Genomic DNA, 23,785 nt, shown 5'->3' on the forward strand with positions numbered 1-23,785 from the left:
AATCTAAATGCAGCTACAGATGATTTTCGTGGTAAATCGGGAAGTAACTGTTGATTTTGATGCAGAGAGTAACATTTTTACCCTTGAGATTGTGTTATCAAATTTTGTTTGTTGAAGTCTAATAAATCTTTTCACAGAGTAATACGTAGATTTATTAACAGGTCTGTAAGTAGCAGTGCTGCCCTTCTTTGCTAAAGCATCCGCATTCTCGTTTCCCAGGATTCCACAATGGGATGGTATCCATTGGAATACAATTCTTTTATTGAGTGATATTAATTGAGAGAGCATTTTAGTTATTTCTGCTGTTTGAGATGAAGGTGTCTGTTTACAGACGATTGATAGAATAGCTGCTTTGGAGTCTGACAATATAACTGCATTCCTAAATTTATTGATGTGGATAGAAGATTCCTGAGACTTTTACTTATTGCAATGATTTCTCCATCAAAACTTGTTGTTCCATACCCAAGAGATCTATAAAGTGAGAAGAGACAGCACGTAACACCTGCACCGGCACCTTGTTCTCTGGAGATCAAGGATCCGTCAGTGTATAAATGAAGCCAGTTTTGTGGAGGGTACCTAATATTAATTGTCTCTAAAGACAAATTGTTTTAGTATTTCAGTGTTTACTTCTGATTTTAGTATTTCTTCTGTTAAATTAAGATTATATTCTATATTTAATAGAGTTAAAGGGTTTAGTTTAATTTGTAGGTTTTCTTTTAAATTCGGGATATTGATTTTCTGTTTTAAATCTTGAAACTTTTTTGAGTTTTCAATCTACAGAGAGGACTGTATGAATGCCAATTGTTTCCTGGTAATCTGATAAGTTTTTCATATTGAATCAGTGCTTTTTCTTCTATTGTCATTTTGATGCTGTTAATATTAGTGAGGAATCTCATAGAATCTATTGGCGTTGTTTTGATTCCACCAGTAATGAGTCTGAGAGCTTGGTTTTGAACATATTCTATGTCGTTTATGAAAGGTGAAGTAATTAAAATTTCTCCGCAGTATGTCAGCACTGGCTGTATAAACATTTTGTATGTAGTGTTCAAAGTATTCCTAGAGCATCCCCATTTCTTTCCTGCTAGTCTTTTTAGAAGGGAGAATCTTTTACGAGCTTTTTCAGAAATGTATTTCAAATGGTTGCTCCAAGTTAACTTACTATCGAAAATAACTCCAAGATATTTGAATTCACAAGTCCTAGGAAGGTGTTGGCCATTGTATTGGATATTGAATTCTCTTTCTTTTTTACAGAGTGAAAATATTTGGTAGTTACTTTTGCTTAAATTGAGTGTCATCAAATTTGATATATTCCATTCATGTAGTTGATTTAGAGCTTTAAGAGCAGAATTTTGAATTTTGTCTCTATGTCTGTAAGATCCGGAAGTCCACAAAACTATATCATCTGCAAATAGTGCTGTTTTCATGTTTGATTCCTCTAATAGGGAGGGACAGTAATGAAAATGCTTCTAGATTAATAAACAAATTTTTAGAATTTATAAAATATTTATTGTGAATGGTAATTATATTTTTCAATTGATGCAATTTGTGCAGGGAAAATTAGTTGAATATTTCAAAATGTTTTTTCTCTCTTCTTTTATTCGCAATACTTTTGAGGAAAGTTCATTCAATAAAAAGGACAAAACAATTTCCTCCATTTCCTTAGGTGTATATGCTTTCTTAACCGAAAACTGTCCTGTTCTAGGGCGCAGATGAATGTTGATATCTGCCTTCACAATCAGTGTGTATAATATTATAGTAACTTGTTCAGCTGCATAAACATCTGCAAAAGAAACATATCATTTTATAAAAAAAAAAAAAACTAGAAAGTAATTTTTTTTTTAACCAAAAATTACCAAATTTTCACCCATCCCTTCCCTTGTGGTGCTGAAGTTTATGAGGCAAAAAACGAAAACGATAATTCAAGTCCTGGTCTTTCGTTTCAGAAGACCGCCAGAAAGAAAATGCGAAATTGCTGACACAGATTATGAAGATGGTGAAAAAGTTAAACATTTTCTGCATTCTGTAGTTTCTTAATAAATAAGAATTTAAATCAGTTAATGGCAGATACTATAGATGTAGGAATTACCATGGTAAAAAATTTCATCACTCAAGCTCGACAATACTATCAGACTCAGACTAAACAACACAAGAATCGAATTTACTTTTTTTCGTCACTTATTGCTCAGAGACTGCCTCATTGTCCAAGGATTACCATTGTTTGTAAACACATGCTATGTGTGAATGAATTATTAATTTAATTAAGTTCTTATATTCATCTGTTTCCATTAATCTTTTTGAAACATAAGGTTTCTTGCTTGGTTTATCGAATTACGTATTTTCTTACTTCAGCATATCTCTTTCGGTTATTTATCACTCTTGAACTCGAACACTGTAAAGAATTTTAGATAAGGGCGCAAATAGCCATAGATGCTGACGCGCCCTTTTTAAACCCCACTAACTAACTAACTCGAACATGTCGATTCTTGTTGCTTCCACAACTCATTTTTGTACTTCATGAATGTCTGTTATTAATGAAGCTAATTCGACACAATTCATACCTAATTTTTTGCCTGTCACTTCTTGAAGTAACAAACATTTGCAGTAATTTCTTGGCTCTGGCTATGCAATGCTTTTTTTCCTTTTAATTTAGAAAATGTAGGAGAAGTACTGTAAAACTATTACGAACGAAAGGCATTTATGGAATTTCTATGAATCGGATTGTACTGTGGTGTGTTTCATAATAAGGGTATGAGCAGCGGGTATGAACATATAAATGACTTAAGAGTGTTATCGCAACTCATTCATGCAGCTCACACAGAACACTGGCTTGTCTACTGGAAATGTCATAGAAGTCACATGCCAAAATCGCTGGCTTCAACTATACTACACCTATTATATAAATTACTTACACATATTATGTACATATTTTATAACTATTTTACAGGCTTATTTCAATTTACAATTAGGCACAATCCATATTGCTATCATTACTGCAGTCATTGTCATCATAGTCCAAAATTAATTATTTTGTCAATGGCATCATCCATTCAGTCAAACTTCTCAACTTTTACAAAAAGTAATATATAGGTATACTTCCATCAAATACCTAATCTAACTAGAAAAGAACAACTTTTTATCTTCTTCATCAAAACCCAGAAACTAATCTCCATAGCTAAATAAAGAGTAACTTGAAACCTCTTCTCAAACAGAATCTGAGTTCTCATACAACAAATTGTCCTCTGCACTATTCAATACATTACTAATGCCACATTTCTTAATGATTTAGCCATTGTCTCAGTTCTCACAGCATCCCATGAAGCTTTGACCTGTTCACAAATTCAGTCTGTGGAAGAGAAAATGGCTACATTCTATTATATTTCTTTCCCTATCGCAGCAGAATTGGAACACATGATAAAATCACCATTACCATGGTGTGACTCTTGTAATACAAATGAGGTGCAAAATTAGTCTTATCCATTATAAGCAATTCTGAGAAAAAAAGAAACTAAAAACCTATTACTCTTTGCAAAATTAATATTTCAGTAAGAAGAGGAAATGGTGCTTCAAACCTGTGAAGCATTACCTGCTGGATTCATTACAGAGATATAGTGGAGAGCGAGAGAGCACTATTTTGGTGCCTTGTAACCTATATTCAATAATTCTAAACAAACAAACAAAAAAAACAAAAACAAAAAAAAATTTGGCCAGTTTTACCATATTCTCAACAATTTTCCCTCGTCAGCACTAAACATTTACGTGATTCTATCTTTGGATTACAAGAGTTTTGGAAACAAACATTCAGTATATGAATTGAATGTGCGTGAAATATAACAAGTTTTGTTGCATAAATATGTATATGAATCACACAAGTTTTGAATAAGCAAAACATTTTCAGTGGGTACTTTATTAAGGATTATGTGCGTTTAGTTAAATCTTTCCTATATAGAATAGTTAAGGGATTATTCAAAAGTCTGTACATGTACTAATTCAATTTTTTGATAAGACAAGTTTTGCATCTCAACACCTCAAATGTACAAATAAGCTAATTTTCATCACGGCAAACTTCATTAAAAGATACTTTTGAAAAATTAGGCTCAACTACTTAAGAGTTGATTTTCAGGCAATGGTCGAAGTGGGGAAGTGTGGCATACATTTTAAAATTAATGTACCACATACACTTACTTTCCGGCAGGATATGTCGGCTATTACAGTTCATTTACATTGACCAGCACAAAAAATGTAACACTAAATTTAAAATATATATATATATTTTTTTATACATCTTGATTACACAACTTTTAACACTATATCACTTCGGAAACATCACAAACACATCCCCACAGGAAACACAAACAAAAGGCGCCAAGACCAGCAACAACCAGTTCTGAAGATGGCCGATAACAGGCTGAAACATGTTAAAGAGGTAATGTAAAATTTAACACGAGGAAGACACATAATACGTTTTCCGAAATATATATATAATTAAAGTCCATTAAACGAAGAAACAATATTATTTTCCTTATGGTTTGGCCCAAATATATAGTCTTTACAAATCAATTTTAGACGCCTCATTAACAGTTTTGTAAGTCATTAGTGTCACGTCTCAAGGTAGGCAAAATTTGGTAAATATCACATACTAATTATTAATATACAGTATGTGGAAGGATGATGATGATCATCATCATCATATACACTGTTTTTTTTTGTTCTGGCTGATCTGGTTTACTTTTCTAGGATTTTTCTGTCAATAACCACACAAGCAACTCTCACTGAGGTTCACTGTCACCATTAGAAATGGGTATTTCCATAGTCTTTCTGGCATGCTGTTGATCATTGCGATGTTCTGTGGTATGCATTCTCATTCCTCATGCAGAATATCCTTAAGTTGTTAGAGGCTCTCAGAAACACTGGTGAATGTTTCTTCCCAAAACATCCTAAACATGTTCAATGGGCTTCGTGCTGGCAGACTAGTGCCTGAATCTCCACCTCATTAAAACACGTGCGTCACAGAGCTGCAGTGGTTTGCATCAGCCTAAAATCATCCCCAATAAAGAGGGTGCAAAGGGTACCACATCCTCAACGAACACCAGTTCCATCCTGACTATCAAACATGCCACACCATATAATGACAGAACCACTATGGAATGGTGTCCTTGAGAAGGCAACAGGGGAATCTCTCTCCTCAGTCCTCCTCCATCTAGTGCTCTGACGAGCAAACAGTCTGATGGGGGCAGATAAAAAAAGTTAAATTTGTTTCTTTCCACCATGTTAATAATGTCAAAAGAAGTGCTTATACAAATTTTGGCCTCTCGATCACAATTACAAGGGTGTCCAGAAGTGATTTTCCCTAGAGCCATTTACAGAAAAAAAAAAAAAAGCACAGTTGCATGGAAAGATTTAATGAAACAGATACAGCAGATGTTGCGCTATTTTTCAACATATGCCCCACTAGAATGGAGACATTTGTCATACCACGGGATCAATTTTTGCATCTTTGTGTCGTAGAAGTCAGCTGCCTGAGATTGGAACCAGCATTTCAGAACTGTCTGTACCGCTCTCTCGAGCCCAGTTCCTGTGGGGAATATGTTGAAAAATTCCTCAACAACTGCTGCGTCTGTTTCAATAAATTTTTCCCATAGAATTGTGTTTTCTTTCTGTTAACAGCTCCTCGCAAACATTTTTTTGCGGCCCTTGTAATTGCAGTCGAGTGACCAAAATTTGTATAAGCAGTTCTTTTGACATTATTAACATGGTGAAAGAAAAAAGTTTGCTTGTGAGATAAAATCTCAACTCACTGGTGAAAAGCACTGTCTGCCATTTATTTTCTGTCCATCCCTGATATTGACAAGCAAAGTGAAGACGTGCTGCCCAATGTTGAAGTGTTGGCAATGGGCCTGTGTCTGGCCTTCTAGAGACAAGGTTAACTTCCAGTTCTTAATGTTCTTCCACTCACACTAACCCCCATTGCTTACTCAAGGCGATTTCTGGCTTCTGCTGCAGTCATGTGGTGATTGAATGAAACTTGGATTCGCAAATAACAATCAACCTGAGCTGATGTCACTCTTCCAGGGTCTGACCCTGGTCTTCTGCTTAGATGCCAAGCTCTCTGTATCTTCAGTAAACCCTCTGACTGGTAGAAACATTAACACCAAAATATTCGGCAACATCATAAAGCACAGTTCTCTCTCGCAGTTTGCTCTGCACTTAAAGGCAAGTTTGTACCACTAAACTTTGTTTAGAACTAATGGAAAACAAAAAATGACAATTTCATTAAACAACAGAGTGCTTCTTACAGCAACATTAAAAGGAAACGTGAGTACTCCATTACTTCTGTTGGAGGAGCATGTTTCATTACAATTACATAAACATTTAAAATCCCACCACAAATTTACGGACATTACTGTATTAACCAGCAGATAAGGTGAGGATGAATTAAAATTAACCATAGCAAATATTTATACAAATCCTGGGGGAAGAGGACGAGGAACAGAAGAAGATATGTTAAATTAGAATGTACAGTGAGTCCCCAGCAAACATTCCTGATGTTTCTGTCAGCTAACCAGCATAAAGTCTCCAATGTGCTACAGCTGCTGCTTACATCCGCCTACTATTTGGTCTCCAACTTAAATTTTGATTCCCAGTTATAGTTTTGTGTTGGAGATAAATATTTTTATACAATATCTATGGGCAATTTTATATAAGTTCTGTGTTGTTCAACTTTTGTTTTGCAATCAAAATTTCATAATCTGCACAAAAAATAATTTTAATAGTTTTACCTATTGATGTTAATTAAAAATTTGTGATATGACAACAACTCATGAACAGTTCACATTAATTACTTAACTTCCAATCTATAGATTGAGTTTCTTCATTTTCCATTGTCGTGTTTCACAATAAGGTGTACTATATTTTTTCCCTGAAACAACATAATTTAAAGACATGCATAATATATACCTTAAAGTCATGTTAAAAAGGTCCATATAAAATGAAGTACGACTATTTCCTGTGAAAATTACAGCTCACTTTTATTGTAAAATAAGATTATTCTTCTTATACAGTGTTGTATGTTTCATAAATTGTGATAAAATGGAATGGAGGAATGTACAATAAAAATCACAAGCACAGCGTGATTATCCACACAACGTACAAGAATAAATCGAGCTTGGATGTTTATGCACCATTAGACTTAACTTTCAGCACATAATGAATTTTTATACATTTCAAATAGCTAGTTTATAAAGAAATATATACTTCATTTATTAGAAAATACTTTTTCAGCTTTTATGTACATAATGAGTTTTGACAACTTTTAGCATAGTGACTGTAAGTCATTCCTTGGAGACAGAACAGCTAGAAAGTTATAATTATATTTACTTCTTACAGAGATGTTTCTCCACACAGCATAAATGCTAGTTTTACGAAGTTACCTTTTATTTTTGCACTTTTCCTAAAAGTGTGCAAATTTTAAACATTTTTCGTGTTATTCCTTCACTGTGGACAGTACAAAAATTAAAATGCATCATAATGAATAGTAAGAGGTTTGTCTTTAGAGTCCGGTAAATCGAATCAAATTCAAAATGAGAAAGAGAATTTCGGTTGAAAATAGTTTTACGGAGATAGAAATCTCACAATTGAAAAATATTTTCAATATGATATTTTGTATTTTCAGTTTTCTTGCTTAATAATAGGTAGACTGCAGTCTTTTCACATCATAAACATCCATGCCATTATAACAGGTTTTCCTCTGAAGCAATACTTAAATAATGGGAATTTATTGAATAATATTGTAAAGTCTCTCGGTAGGTCTCTAACTCATAAAATTCGAATATACAAAACAATGATTTTATATACTTAATTAAATATAATTCAATACCAATTATGCACATTCATTAGGAACAAAATGTCACAAACTACAATTAGTTTATATTCAGTTCACCACATCCGAATGTAATCAAAGGTAGTAAAACAAGTTTTACTATAGTTCCAAAAATATATTAATTGTATAGCCCATTTGGTAATGGATCATAACAATGGCAGTTAAACACAGGGCACAGAAAGAACAGTAGTATGTATTCTGCAATATTAAAGCAACTCCCTACCATACAAAGAATGAGATGATCTTATAAATTACGCTTGAAATAATGAAAAAAAATATTTGCCTTACTGATATTAACCTACTTCAGTGAGGAGCAAATCACTTCAGTGACTCAACAATACTGAATATATTGATCCATTTTGCTCTTCCTTCAACAACACGAATTCAGTAAGCAACATTAAAAATATTACATAAAAATATACATTCAAAACTTAAAAATAAGAAGTCTTCAAATTATTAAGGATTCAGTTTCTCACATATGTTACCTTAGAAATATAAAATCAGAAATCAAATATAAATTTCATGTTGCTGGCCTAATATTTTGAACAGGCTGTAAAACAAGATTTAAAAATGTAAATTTAATTTATTCAAATTCATCTTCGAGGAATATGAGTTACTGTACATCAATATTACGTATAAAGTCTGGCTTTTTATAGAAGGTACAAATTTCAATACTTAAAAATAAAAATCTCGGAACATTACGTATGTATCAGAGAGTATGAATGATTAAAAAAACCAACTAGTGTGTTATTGTTTTGACTCTAATATACGGTATAAAAATTAATAGTGTAATAAAGCTCTCTTAATTTCTCCTTTTAGCACTAAGGTATGATCTAAGTCCCTCAACTGGTAATCATACTTTACACATCGTCGATAATACTAGTGTAGATGTAGGAAAAGAAAAATGGAGTCAGGAGATTGCAGGCAGATCTGTGTAACATATCACAACATAATAATGATACCACACATGTCATAGATAGTGCATCACAGCCATAAACTCCAAAGATATAATTATCTTCCTGTTAATGAAAAAGTAATATGAGTTGGATAAGAATTGTGGAATTTTCAGAGTAATAAAACTTATTTTAAGGGTAAAAGTTTTATTACGATATAAAGACCACAATGCAGCATATATGCAGATAATCTGTCTTCTCTTTTTTTTTAACCCTGTTTACATGGCCCTAATATGAACAGCAGGAAATTAATAGCTGAATAAACGGAAATTAATTTTCAAGAATACAAATATTATTGTTGGAAATTGTGTGACTCTACTCCTTTCAAATTATCAAAATGTTTTAAGCTACAGAGAAAATACTGTAAAAACTATAGGAAAAATATACCCTAATATTTCTTCTCACAGCAGCTTTATACACAGGATGACAATATTAAAATTATCTACAAAACAGTTGTAAAATGCAGTATGTATTTAATTTCGATAAAATAGTTACCAAATCAGAAAATCGATTCTTTATTTGATAAGTAATGAATATTGGGATAAATTCAAGTCTGTTGAAGAAATTAGACAATAATGTTTATAAAGTCATTCTTAAAATAAACGTACCTGTGCCAACACTCTAAAAAATAATAATATAATTTTGTATGCTACTTTATGGTCCTTTTTATTCATTTTTTAATTTTGTATATACAATTTAACTACTAATCTATTATTCTGTCTCGTCATGATTTCATATAACTTTTAATATATAAAATGCCCACTTCAAATTACGTAATATTATTGATTTATTAATATATTATCTAATGTAAAATTTTAGATAAAATGCATACATCAAAATAGAAATAATAAAGAGATTTACAACTTATTTACACTTATTGATTTGATTTTCAAATTTATAAATAACATCCTACCTTTAACAGCACATCAGTAATTAATGTTGCTATTTCAGTTGTCAAGCCAATAGGCCTACTATAAGCAACACCTTCTGTAACAGACATCTAAATATTTTGGCTGCACACCCTATAAGGAATAACATTGGGCATAAGACACATAAACATAATAATACAAGAAAAGACAATCATTTATTCCAAAATATGAGAGTAAAAGCAGTTAATTACCTAATTTCATTATGGAATACATGTATTTATTACCAAAGTTTGGTATAAAAATTAAGAATTTGACTTTCAAGTAAATCACCGGTTTTCCTTTTATATATATATATATATATATATATATATATATATATATATATATATATATATATATATATATATGCCAAAATATTCCAAGTAAACTATGGTTGTTATATACAGTATTAGTATTAAAAATTCTGGCATATCATCTGCATACGTTCCAATTGAATTCTTTCTTTTATTATTGTATTTCAACTACTGCTTTGACACAGGCTTAACAATCCAATGCGGTATAGGTGAGGATACATCATTGGATCAATACTAGACAAGCACGCATTACAAGTCTCACTGCTGATTGTGGTAAGATTGGCACAGAGCGACCTCTGAGACAACACATAACCAAGGACAAACAACCAGTACCGTGGATGAAGGATAAATCTATTTTATTGACCACGCTGGGCATCGAACCATGTACCAAAGCCCAGATGGCGAACTCAGATTAATTCAATGGTAGGTGTTGGATATGATTTAGTTGCAGAATCTCTGTGCTTCTTGTGAGATAAAGGCAATCTTAATGGATTTACTCTACTTTTGGGATTAATGTGTGTCATTTACAATGTTTTATGACAACACAATTAACAAATTCGTAATTGTCAGAATTATCCTAAATGAAACAAAGGAGTAATAATTTGTTATTTTAAAAATAAACAGCTTTCTACAGAGATTTCAAAATTATATTCTTAATGATAATATATTTGCTATACTGGGTGTTCATTTCAAAGTGTGTCATGACGTCACTGTTGTAAGTCAGCAATATGAAGTGAGTTTCAGCTTTTATGTCAGAGAAGTTGCCTATTATTCAAGGCGTTCAATCTGAACTTGAGAACGTGTACGGTATAACTTGAATGTCGTAGTAACAGATGGCGGTCTGTACGGTCTGTGTGCTACCATAACCTCTTTCAAACTGTATTTTGCGCGGGCAAATCGTACACAGGGTATTTGTTATCATTGGTAACGGCAACATTCCACAACACAAATCAAATGCTCTGTGTCCATATTGACCATCGAAGTTAATGTCAACAAATACCTAAGTAATCATCTTAATCCTCATAAAGAAAAAAAACTCACCTCAGTACGTGTTTCCAAACAGTTCACATTCCTGCCACTACCGGCAATAGCGTACGTATCGGTAAGTACTCTTCAGAATGAACGCCGTACTTGCTAGGCAACTTCTCTGGCACATAGGTAATGCTTTGCGGAAGTGTAGGAAGATTAAATTCTCTAGGCTCATCGGCTAGCCACATGATGGCATACAGCGAGCCATGACACACTTTGAACTGAACACGCAGTACTCTCCTCTTCATAGGTGCCATATTTTATTTTCAATCTTGAATGAACCAAGTTTTGCACTGTTAATACTTCTGCCATAATACCTAGTTATTTACGATACATTGTTAAAAATTACATTTTATTTTATAAGAAGGAATGTCTGCGAAACAAGGCCGCAGGTGAGTGGCGGAATCCTATGAGAAAAAAAATTTAATATGTGTTTTACACACCATTTTTTAGCCATTCGTCTATGCTGGTGCAGAGACGATTTTCCGACTTCTCTGCTGTATTCTTTCTCATTCAATAGTGAAACTTTATCACACTAAAAGCTAGTGGTGTTGTAGTTCAATGGTAGAGCACTGGACTACAGACTGAGAGGTTCCCGTTCAAACCTAGATACCTCCTAATATTTTATAATTAATCTAATTCTAAATTGTTTCATATAAAGGGGGCGGAGCCATTTCGGATAACGTGATTTTTCGGATAATCGATAAGAAACATTTTCGGTAAAAGTGGGAAGGAAAAGAGATTGTTAAGCATGTAAATTATAAACAAAACTTCAATGAATTTAATATTGTAATTGCACATCCAATAATCAGTTATCACTTTGTCTCTTTTTCTCGCATTGCTTGCGAGCTGCAACATCATGTCAGTGCTTGATGAGTAAAATATACGAGTTCTCTTTTACTTGACATCGCACTCATGGAACTAAAAAATAAGATATACTGATAACGCGATAACTGCAACACAACTAAAATGAATGAGAAATTGGAAATTTACCTCGAATGCATACATCATAATCCTTTAATTCCCGGGTAGGTGGGAGGAGGGGGTGGAGTGAAAAGAACATCTCACTTAACCGTGCTCGGTTACTACACAAAACAAGTGCTTGGGGATGGAGGTGGAAAACAGATGTAGCATTACTGTGAGAACATTGACACTTAAATTTATAGCCATGCTATAGGGAATGAACAAAATATTGCAGGGATAAACAAAACACTGGCTGAAATAATTTCAAGGAAAAAATTTTTCTGAGGCCGGGTTTTGAACCCGGGACCTTTGGCTGAGCACACCATGATACCCAGTCCCAGAACAATTTTTCCCTTGAAATTATTCAAGTCAGCTTCGCAAGGAGCTATACCTGAGAGCCAGATTTGCATAATAAACATCACTGTTCGTTAACAGAAAATCACAATTCAAGTCACGCAGAGTTTGTGTGCACTGTGTTGGGTTCTGGCATCTTGTCAGCCCACTTGAGATATGGGGATATAAAAGGGAAAAATTGAGCCCGTGTTACAGATCCTGAGTAGCTCAGTCGGTAGAACACTGGTGTGCTCAGCCAAAAGTTCCGGGTTTCAATACCCAGCCCTGGGACAATTTTTCCCTTGAAATAATTCAAATCAGCTTCACAGGGAGCTAAATTTGCAAAACATTGGCTGCTTTTTTTTTTTTTTTTTTTTTTTTTTTTGCGATGTTGTTTTAGATAAGCCAGATTTTGGTTAACCGAAGTTCAGTTAAGGAGGGTTTTACTATGGTTATCATTTATCAATGTAATAAATAATTCTTGAAGCAATTTAATTTGTATACATTTTTAACCAAAAATATTCATGTTTAAAAGTAAGCCTGTCATTGTTTGAACCATTTTATGGATTGGTTGTGATTGCTGCCATGTGACATCTGGTGAGAAACAACTGACAACTGATGCAAACTGTTGACAGTGTTAAAAGAACTTTTTGCACGCTATTGTATAATAGTCCATTTTTAATAGGCTTGCCTAGAAGCTCTACTTTTAGGAATGGCTATCTAAAAGAAATTATTTTTAAACTTTTCATTAAACAAAATCACAGAGTGCTCATTCCGTAGCACTCTATTAATAAATCAATAATATTAATACTCGCAATGTAACAGTGGAAATCAATGAAGAAAGGAAACTGGATATACTGCTCACTGTAAAAGTGTGATCTTTTCTTATGTGTATACAGTTCCAGAAAAAAAATGGCCAGCATGGATTTTCTAAGTTCCAAATTCAACACATTGTGCACGTTCAGTGCTCCAAAACAGTGGTACACACAAAATCTCTTTGACAGTTATTGAAATTCATTTTACGTCAATTGTTGCTTAAACCCAAAAGGCATTTCAAAAGATGCGATGAAAATTGATCTATTCTTAATAGCAGATGAATATTTATACATCATGCAGTAAAATAGAATGATGGTAAACGAAATTAACATGCATAATTAATAAAAAAAAAAAACTCTTTCCTCAACAGTACCTGGGCTCTGAACTTTGTAGTCTGTGAGCAAGGATGCTAGCACAGAGCTATCAGAATACTTGCGATGAATTGTCATAATCAGGGTTATCCTACTGTATTGTGTTTGTTTAATAATGACTCTTAGGCATTAATTCTTATTTTCTAATTAATTTTGTGTTTTTTTTTTTTGCATTAGTTCTGAAATACTTTTCTGTAATACTACTCAAATAATACTGGGTTGCAAACTGTGGTTAAATTGTTGTGGTGTGAATCGTGCTCTGTAAGGATCTTCCAGAGTTGGGTCATATTTTTGTTTTTGGGACTGTACATATATATTTTTCCCCTTACTGAGGATGGCCCGAAGGCTTGCACTGCAGCCTGAGGCTTAACGTGCTGACTTTCTTTTATGAGATGTTTATAGAAGTCCTCAAGACTATACTTCTGTAAGTATCCTATATCGACTTGAAGACTGCATTAATGTAGGTATTAGGTATTGTAATTCAGTATTTGGTGCCATCTATTGATTCAACTACCCTACTCAGGTCTGAGGAAATTCAACTCTCCACCCCCCTCGGATTTCAGTAGCTTCCTCAGATCAATGTCATCTGTATGCAAGTCACGGTACTACATCCTATATTGACTTGAAGACTGCAGTAATAGGTTCGATTGTTGATGGTGGTAAACAAACTGTTTTCAAGTGCTTACAAACTAATTTAATTAATTGATAGTGTTATTAAGTTAAAATAGTATTATAATTTTGTTAGTGTTGTTCTGTGTTCTATTGTGTTTCATATAGACTACTATTATTTTATTATTTAATGGAAGCTTCATTGCAAATTATTAATTCAGTTTCCTCCGAATGTGAGGATCTTAGTTGTATTCAAGATGACTTGGAAGTACATCCTCAGGATTCAAATTTCAAGGTATTCACTCTTAAAAATTCAAAATCAAAATTACATAATAAAGAAGACAATGGAACTAAACGTTTGAAGTTTAATCCAACCAGCTGCACAATGGGATGTTTCACCTTCAAATCAAAATATCCACCCTGACATTCAACTGAAGAATAAATATAGTCCTCTTACTAATGATATGGCTCAAGATTCTTGATTAGCTGATCAAAATGCTTCCAAGTCTTCAAATAATGGGTCTAATCCTCCTCTACATTCTCCCTTAAGACTTCATAAGAATGCTAGCATATTGTAGTTAAAAATCTTCCAGCTGGAAATATTTTCGAACAAAATAAGAAATTTCAGCCTTTTCTTGAACATCATTCGCGAATGATTTACTCAAGTGACGGCATTAAATATCATACCGGCTCGAGGTCTGACTATGATAAACTATATACAATTCTTACAAATGAGAAAATTTAATTTTACATAAGCCCAAAGATACCAAACTCCTTCAAGTTGTGATTAAAAACCTCCGTGTAAATTTTGAGTCTTCGCAACTAAAAGAAGAGTTTATACAACTAAATTATGCCATGAAAGTGTAAGACAATTAAATATCTCAGTGAAACTGCAAGACGGAACATCTATCAGGAAATCTATTTCAGTGAACAATTCGGGTTCAAATCTCATTACAGTACCAAGAAGGCTCTCTTTCGGCTCACTTCCTTTATCCAGTCTGGCTCATTCATAAAAAGCACACTACTGTTTCTTTTTTGCATAGTGAACAAGCATGTGATACTGTTTGCCATGAAGGTTTAATTTTGAAGCTCTACACTTTCAAGATCCCTTTACAGTTTCTACACTTCATTCATAGTTATCTACAAGAACGTACTCCTGTGTTAAAAGCAACAACACAACTTCACTCTTTCACCTCAGAACAGGAGGAATGCCTCAAAGTTCCATCACACCCCGATTCTATATTCGTTATACATTCAAGATATACCAAAGACCTCAAGAACATCAATTGGATTGTATGCTGATGACACTGTCATTTATACAAGACACAAAGATATTACGGTAATACTGCCTTCAACGAATCCAGAGAAGTTTACATGATCTCGTTCAGTGGTCCACTAAATGGAAAATAAAAATAAACAGTGAAAAATTCCTTCTTTTTTTTTTTTTTGTCTTCATTAAATGCCTCTCCCGTGTTTTAACAAACCTCAGTATTCAGAATCAGACTATTCCATTCAATACATCAACTAAATATCTTGGGGTCATATTGGACAATGTCTCACCCTCAGACATATTCAAACTGTGAGGGATAAATCTTTTCAACGGTTTATGGCACTATATCCATTATTCAAAAGCAAGTTTGCCAATGAACACAAAATTACTGTTATACACGTCTTTGATTCGTTGCTATATGCTTTACCTGTGAAATTTGGGCGTAAAGTCACATATGTTATCAGAAGAAACTAGATGGCATTCAATGATCAGTTTGCCAAACCATTACAGGAGTGGACTACCTTATTAGAAACGCACAACTTTATGAAGATTTGAACATCAGCTTATTTAGTGACCTTATAAGGTTAAAGAGATCAGTCTTTCTCTATTCCTCAAGATCTCACATCAATCCATTGATAAGAGAACTCTTTCCTAATACTTGATTTTTATTTTATTTACCTTGTCTAATGCTCATATTTTATTTTGTTCAAGTTGCCAATCTCTGTCTTTGATGGAGTTCTTGTCTTAATTACTCACTTTTGTTATAAATTTGCACCATTTTTCTTTATTCTGTTATTCTTATTGTAAAAGGCAAGGGTCCTTGTGACCTGGTACTTAAAATAAATGTTATGTTATAATAAAAAACTGCATTAATGTAGATATTGTGATTCAGTATTTGGTGCCATCTATTGATACAGTTACCCTACCCAAGTCTGACGAAGCTCAACTTTCCACCCTCCTGGGACTTCAGGAGCTTCCTCAGATCAATGCCATCTGTATGCAAGTCACGGTACTACATCCTATATCGACTTGATGACTACATTAATGTAGGTATTGTGATTCAGTATTTAGTGCCATCTATTGATTCAGCTACTCTGCCCAAGTCTTACGAAGCTCATCCACAATCTGATACATACAGTCACGCAACTTCGACACTTTTTTTGCCAACACTCAACAGCTGATGCGACAGTAGCGCTCCAGTGGCAGGCAAGTTAGACATGTGTAGAGTACATTGTAATAACACAACAGAGAAATGATATTGTGTAGTTTATTTGATATTTTTATTCTCAGATCAATGCCATCTGTATGCAAGTCATGGTACTACAGCCTATATCGACTTGAAGACTGCATTAATATAGGTATTGTGATTCACTATTTGGTGTGCCATCTATCGATTGAGCTGCACATCATCCAAATCCAACAGGAGTCTACTTTAAAAGCCCCTCCGTCCCCCTGGGACTTATGCAGCTCCCTTAGATATCATCTGTGTGCAAACTATGGTACTAAATCTGATGCAACTCCGACTTAAAACTATTGAAAGATGATAAATGAAGTTGAATTTAATGAAGGTGAAATGAGTCCGAGGTCTAATACCGAAAGTTACCCAGCAATTCTGCTTCAATTGGTTAACTGGTTGAAGGGGAAAACCTCAAAAGAAATCTCAACCAGGATTTGAACCCAGGTCTGCTCGTTTCATGGTCCACAGCAGTGGACCTTATGTATACTTACACAAAGAACAAATAATAAATTTAAATACTTAAAGTTACATATGAAGGAATTAAAAAGCAAAATCATTACTCCTTCATTTGGCTTACCGGTATGTATTAACTCAAGACATTTTCAGAAAATAAATACGAAGTCAGAGTATTCTATATCTGAGGAAAACTAACCTAATTCTAACCAGGTCTTACTATTCTTTTGCTGAAGTACAAGACAGGGAAGTTTTAACAATTATATGAACTGTAAAGTCCCTTGCACTTGCTAAGTACACAGTACCAACAGCAATTGCAAAACAGATATTTTAGCTGAATTTCTGCACTGTGCCTTCTAAAATTAAGAAAATCTTATTTTGTGTTTGAATTACATATCACATTATGTACTCTACATATACATTCAAATTACATTTTAAAACAAATAACATAAACGTAAAAACAAAAACAATAAAGGAATCGAACATTGAACATAGCTAAATAACTATACCTGATATTTCCCTGATGTATCTGCTTTGGTATTAAAAATTGATATTTACAATATTTAAGTTACACCTGGTTAGTGATTACTCTTTCTTCTCATGAGTCACATCTGAAATAAAAGAAAAGATTCTATCATTACTAGACACCAAACAAATTATGAGTATTACACACTACGGTATATTACTTTTTGACTAAAATTTAGTACTGAAATGTTATCTATCTATCTATGATTTTCTTATGTATGCCAGAACTCATATACTAGTAAATAACTGGTAGTAACAATATTGTAATCTGTATCCTATGTGAAATGAACAGTAAGTTCCAGTAGCAGTGTGTCCATAAGGACTGCTGGACTGCAGCCATACCTAGCAGTACGCCATTTCAGAAAGATATGTCTATGTATTGAATATATTATTTATTTCTATTACAGTGGCGTGCATTCTGGGTAGGCTAGGTCTGCTGCGCCTACCCAGACAGACAGGAAGAAATTTATTAAATTTGTATTTAAAAGTAATACTGTTAATTTAAGAAAGTCTGCAGAGTCCTTAACTAATTTCAGCAAATTTTGGCTTGGCATCCTATTTTCATTTCCTTTTGGTTGGTACTGTACATCGCATTTCAATTATTGTCCGCTGTGTGCTCGCTCTCGCGTCATCTTTCGTCACTGGAGAGTTGGGCAGCTCGGCTTGCTGAGCCTCCCTGGCCCTGCAGTGAGCGTAGTGTTTCCCTTCATAATCAGTACATTAGAGCAGCTGGCGCATGCGCCCTGATTTACGTGTCTTGCCCATTGCCGTAGTACGTTAGGCTGGTAGGCGCTAATGAAAGCGCTTTTGGTGATGAAATTACTGTATTATAGTGTTTATTTGAACTTCTATTGGTAAAGTGAGTGTGTTATAGAGTTTATTTAAACAAAGTGAGGTAAAACTAGTGCGATATTGTTGTAATATGGCAGAAGATCACTGTATAATTGAACAGATTTTTAAAAGGACTTTCGGTTGTAGATCATTGAACGAAAAAGTTGAAATTGTAACTGTGGGGGGAAGACCAGTGCCAGCACTTCCGAACTTTAAGTTTTTACATAAAGAAAAGAGTAGAGAATATTTACGTTATTTCAATGTGAACCAATATGTGAAAACTAATTAGCTAACAGGATGCAGTCATTATTTTGCTGGCCATGCTTATTAATTTGTAACGATTTTTTTAGTAGGTTATTTTACGACGCTTTATCAACAGCTTAGGTTATTTAGCGTCTGAATGAGATGAAGGTGATAATGCCAGTGAAATGAGTCCGGGGTCCAACACCGAAAGTTACCCAGCATTTGCTCATATTGGGTTGAGGGAAAACCCCGGAAAAAACCTCAACCAGGTAACTTGCCCCGACCGGGAATCGAACCCGGGCCACCTGGTTTCGCGGCTAGACGTGCTAACCGTTAATTTGTAACGAACAATGTGTGTGGAACAAAGAGGGTTATAATAATTTAAATAATCTCAGCAATGCCATTGTCAAACACGAACGATCGCAATGTCATTTGCGTTCGGTTGTTCAGCTTTCTTGTTTTGGAAGTGTTCGTATTAACACCCAACTTGATCAACAATTGAAATCGGATGTGGCGCGTCACAATGAAATAGTGAAGAAGAACAGAGAAATAATGAAAAGCCTAATCGACACAACGTGCTTCTTAGCCATGCAAGTACTGCCATTCAGAGGGCATGGCGAAAGTGAAGATTCACTTAACAAAGGCAACAATATAGAATGTTTACATTTGTTGAGCAGCTACGACACTACTCTTCAAGAACATGTAGAGTCGTCTACAACATTTAAGGGCACATCAACAGAATTCAAAATGACCTGATAGCTGCTATCAGTGGCGTGTTGATGGAATCTATTAAGAATGACATTTCCATGGCCCAGCATGTTGCAGTTATTTTAGATGAAACATCCGATGTAAGCAACAAATCACAACTATCCACCACTCTCAGGTATGTCCATGACCAGACAGCACAGGTTCAAAAAACGTTTATTTCCTTCGTTGATGTGAGTGCAGATAGATCCTGTAATGGTTTATTTAATCATGTAATGGACATAGTCGGATCTTATGATATTAGAGACAAATTAGTTGGTCAAACATATGACGGTGCGGCAGAGATGGCTGGAGAAATAAATGGACTTAAAACCACAGTTCAAGACATTTATCCTAGAGGTCTATTTGTTCATTGTTTCAGTCATGTCCTAAATCTAGTCTTATCTCAGTCAGCTATGAGTATTAAGGAGTGCCGGATCTTTTTTTCAGACATTGAATGGACTAAGTAGCTTCTTCTCCAAGTCTACAAAATGCGCGCATGCTCTTACTGAATATTCCAACAGAATAATTCCAAGAAATGCACCCACAAGATGAAATTTCTCTTCCAGAATAGTCAATATTGTAAAGGAGAACCGTAAATTGCTGGTGGACTTTTTTAAAAATATACTCAACAACTCATCAGACTGTGAAAGTGAAACTGTTGCTCTTGCGCGTGGATATTTGTCTTTCCTTTCAGAGTTTGAGACCAAATTTCTTCTAAATGTGTTATCAAAGATCTATGCATACATTGACATTCTGTACAACATTCTTCAAACGAAGCATTTGGATATTCTGTATTGTGTAGAAAAGGTTAATGAAACAAAACGTATTGTTCTACATGAGAGATACAGATTTGATGCATTATGGAGTGATGTTTGTAATGAAGTCGAATGTGAAGAAGTGCCGCGAAAAAGAAAATGCCTGGAAAATGATGTCATAAAAAAAAGGAGAATATTTTTTGAAAAAATAGACAATGTGACAAACCATATTACAGATAGATTTGGAAATCTCCCTCAGTTGGAATTTATTTCATTGCTTGATCCAAACAAATTTCAGTCTTATAAATTAAATTTTCCTAATTCCGCCCTGGATGCGCTGAATGTAAAGCACAGTGCAGTGTTTGATATAGTTAGTCTAAAAAATGAATTGACAGTCCTATATTCAATGGAAGAGTTTCGTGGAAAATACCCTCATGAACTGGTGACACATTTAAAATCAAAACAACTCCACACAGAATTTGTCGAATTGTACAAATTGACCCTACTGGTTTTGACCATACCAAGCACATCTGCATCTGCTGAGAGGTCATTTTCTGCCCTTAAGCGGATTAAATCACTTCAAAGATCAACTCAAGGGCAAGAAAGATTAAGCAGTTTAGCCTTGATGTCCATTGAGAAGAAAAAGCTGAAAGAAATCTGAAAATCCCCTACATTCCATAGCGATGTCATTGAGGAGTTTTCTAAAAAGGAACGCAGAATGGAGTTCACCTTTAAGTAAATAAGATATGATTTATTTAATTACCAATTTATTTTATCATTAGTTTCCGGAAGTTTCTGTTTTCTTACCCTCCTTCTGGCTGCTGCTCTGGTTTGATGTCAGAACTCACTAAAATTATATCAAATTATCAATATGTTCGAGATATTGTAAGTTGTATACCTATGTAGCATGCAAACATGAAGAGCCCACCCTAATGCAATAGGTTGCGCGCGCCACTGTTCTATTATCTTCGTCTTCGGTCAGGGTTTAAGCCACAGTCGCATTTGTCGCATTTTGCTACTCGACTTCTAAAAATGCAGCAAATTTTCAATGTAAATGTACAAAAATGCGACAACCACATTGCACTTCAGAAACAAGGATGGTAATGGAAAAAATTAAATCAGAGATGTGTATGAACTAATCAGTTCTGGAGAATCTGAATTTAAATGAAATGCTAATGCAATTGGCAATGTTCAAAAAGGTAATGAGCAACAGATATTCAGGAATGGATTTCAAAGAGTTGTTCCAATTCATGTAAGTTAAGCGAACAATTTCTTCTTATTGATTTATATAATTCCATCGCATACTGTAAATTGTAAGCTAGAATTTAGTTGCATGAATCTTGTAAAAACTGTAATTAGAAACTGTCCTTCAGTAAAAAGAGTTAGCACTCTGCTAACAATAAATCTTGAAGGACCTACTCGTAAAGAATTTCAATGTTTAGAGTGGCCATAAAATGACGTATTTTAATGTGATGTAAATTCAGCAGTAATTGATTCTAAACATACCTAAGTCTAAAGATTTATTTACATAAGTATATATAGAGTGTGGTAAGTGGATTTAAAGTAATAAAAATCCAAGAAACAAATTACATAACTTTTTGTTTCTAGCATATTTTATTAATTTTGTCTTTCTGTAGAATTATTTATAATATTGCACAAGCTTTTCGCAATTTGCACAAATATAATTTTTCGTTTGTGCATTTTTGCGACAATTATTTATTTTCTAGCTTAAATCCTGTCTTCAGCAAAATGCCGGTAGATACCTTTGTCATCTATACATAGCGCACTGCCAGGGGATGCTTTTGTCAAACTATATGTAGCAGCTCGGGTTGTGCCTACATAATACACTTGTAGGCTCACTATTGTTTGAGAATGGTGGGGTGGGGTACTGGTTTTGTGAAACCAACAGTTTAGGACTGTATGGAATGCAGACCATAGCAGGCAGCGATTTCACATTTTTTTGTGGTGTGTTGTGTTCTTTTTATTTTGCCAAAAACATAATTTTTCTGTGAATATGCTATCATATAGTGAAACTTGTCTAATGTGGCCATCTGAAGTTACCTTGTAAAATGGCCATTTTATCAGGTGGCCGCTTGATTAAGGTTGCGGTTTTTTTATGAATCAGCATGAAAATACTGAATTTCATTGACTTTTAGTACTGTGCCCGTACAACAATCGTGCATATTAATGTCAGCCTCTTCCATTCTTGTAACTAGCCTTTTCAAAACTCGCTTAGGTACCTCAGTTTAAATGACTGGATAATACCTTGATCAAGGGGCTAGAGGTGTAATGTCGTATTTGGGGGAAGAAACACCAATTTCACGCATCACATTGTGATTTTGTCGTTTAATCTTGGAATTGAAATCGCATAACTAATTCTCAAACAATGATGATGTCTTCCAAGCTTTATTGTTGGCAGTCCACTTCACCCCCAATAAGCCCATGTCAACATTTTTCAAACATCTCGGTTTCAATGATTTCCCTATCATTAACAGTGGTTCTTTTTCTCCTGTAGCATTACAACAAAAGAACAAGGTTATTCTGTCTTTTGCCAACTTTCCCCCTTTACACTCTTTTTTCTTAAAATTTAAAGTTTTGTTAGGGAGGGCCCTGAAAAAAAAAAAAACCTGTTTCGTCAACACTGTAAATGTCTCTGAGTTCATATTCCGCAAGAATTGAAGGCAGTCTATTTTTTTATTCTCAATAACATTGGTTGCAATGTCACCTCCTTCACCAGACACGGAACAAAATGCAATGTTATGCCATTTTCTAAAGCATTCTAATCACCCATTACTAGCAACAAAATTGCTTACATCGAGCTCTTTGGCAATTTCAAGAGCTTTCTCTTGAATCATAGGCCCACTTACTGGCAATTTCTTTGGTCTTGCATACTTGAACCATTCGTAAACGAAATCATTTACATTACTGAAAACAGATTCTCTCTTCCTTTTTTGGCCACCATGCATATTTTTCTCCCAGTCTTTCAATATTTCATCTTTATTCTTAATTATACCGTTTATTTGTGTCCTTCCACATTTGAATATTTCTGCAATTTTTCTCGCAGATGTTCCCTTCTCACTTTCTTCAATCATTTTTCGTCTTACCTATAAACTTAACACCACTCTAGATTTATTGTTAGACATGATTGCTCTCTCAAACTAACTTCACAGTTCCTCTGAATCAACTGAATGAAAAGAAGAAAAATTCGTAAAAGCTAGAGAAAGATAGAAAGAGGAGAAGAAAAAAAAAATAAAAAAATTCGAATGGTTAACTACTGACCTGAAACATGCTGTGACATTTTCGATAGAAAAAGTCCGTGTTTCAATCCTTTAAAAACGAGTAAGAATTTATAGCTGTGCAGAATCAAAGTGGAAAGTGACAAAAGTCATAAAACAGTAACAAACTAACCCCAAGATATGGAGGATGTACTGTTGTACACTTAGCTATTGTCCTCGTGATATTGCTTCCTGTCCTCTAACCATCGAAAAAAATAGGTCAGACAGTATCCGTGAAAAAATTTTTTGTTGGACAGTGACTGTTATAGTCAGGTTC

At 34.2% G+C, this 23,785-nt stretch overlaps 1 protein-coding gene across 2 annotated transcripts in view; it reads right to left on the reverse strand.

Annotated features, from left to right (window-relative positions):
- Positions 1 to 897: 897 nt before the first annotated feature.
- Positions 898 to 23,785, reverse strand: part of Tmx3 (Thioredoxin-related transmembrane protein 3) — a 53,113-nt gene continuing 30,225 nt past the window's right edge. Inside the window, exons 10-12 of one of the 2 annotated variants that reach the window (XM_069845497.1) lie at positions 17,642 to 17,743; positions 9,743 to 9,851; positions 898 to 1,780 (exon numbers count right to left, since the gene is read on the reverse strand). In XM_069845497.1, the coding sequence (XP_069701598.1) occupies positions 17,718 to 17,743 (26 nt within the window). In that variant the 3' untranslated portion in view covers positions 898 to 1,780; positions 9,743 to 9,851; positions 17,642 to 17,717. Of the gene's footprint in view, positions 1,781 to 1,809; positions 4,406 to 9,742; positions 9,852 to 17,641; positions 17,744 to 23,785 lie in introns of those variants that run through there. The other variant, XM_069845498.1, reaches the window with a different exon arrangement.

The sequence above is a fragment of the Periplaneta americana genome, chromosome 14, assembly GCF_040183065.1.
Source record: "Periplaneta americana isolate PAMFEO1 chromosome 14, P.americana_PAMFEO1_priV1, whole genome shotgun sequence".
Taxonomy (NCBI): domain Eukaryota; kingdom Metazoa; phylum Arthropoda; class Insecta; order Blattodea; family Blattidae; genus Periplaneta; species Periplaneta americana.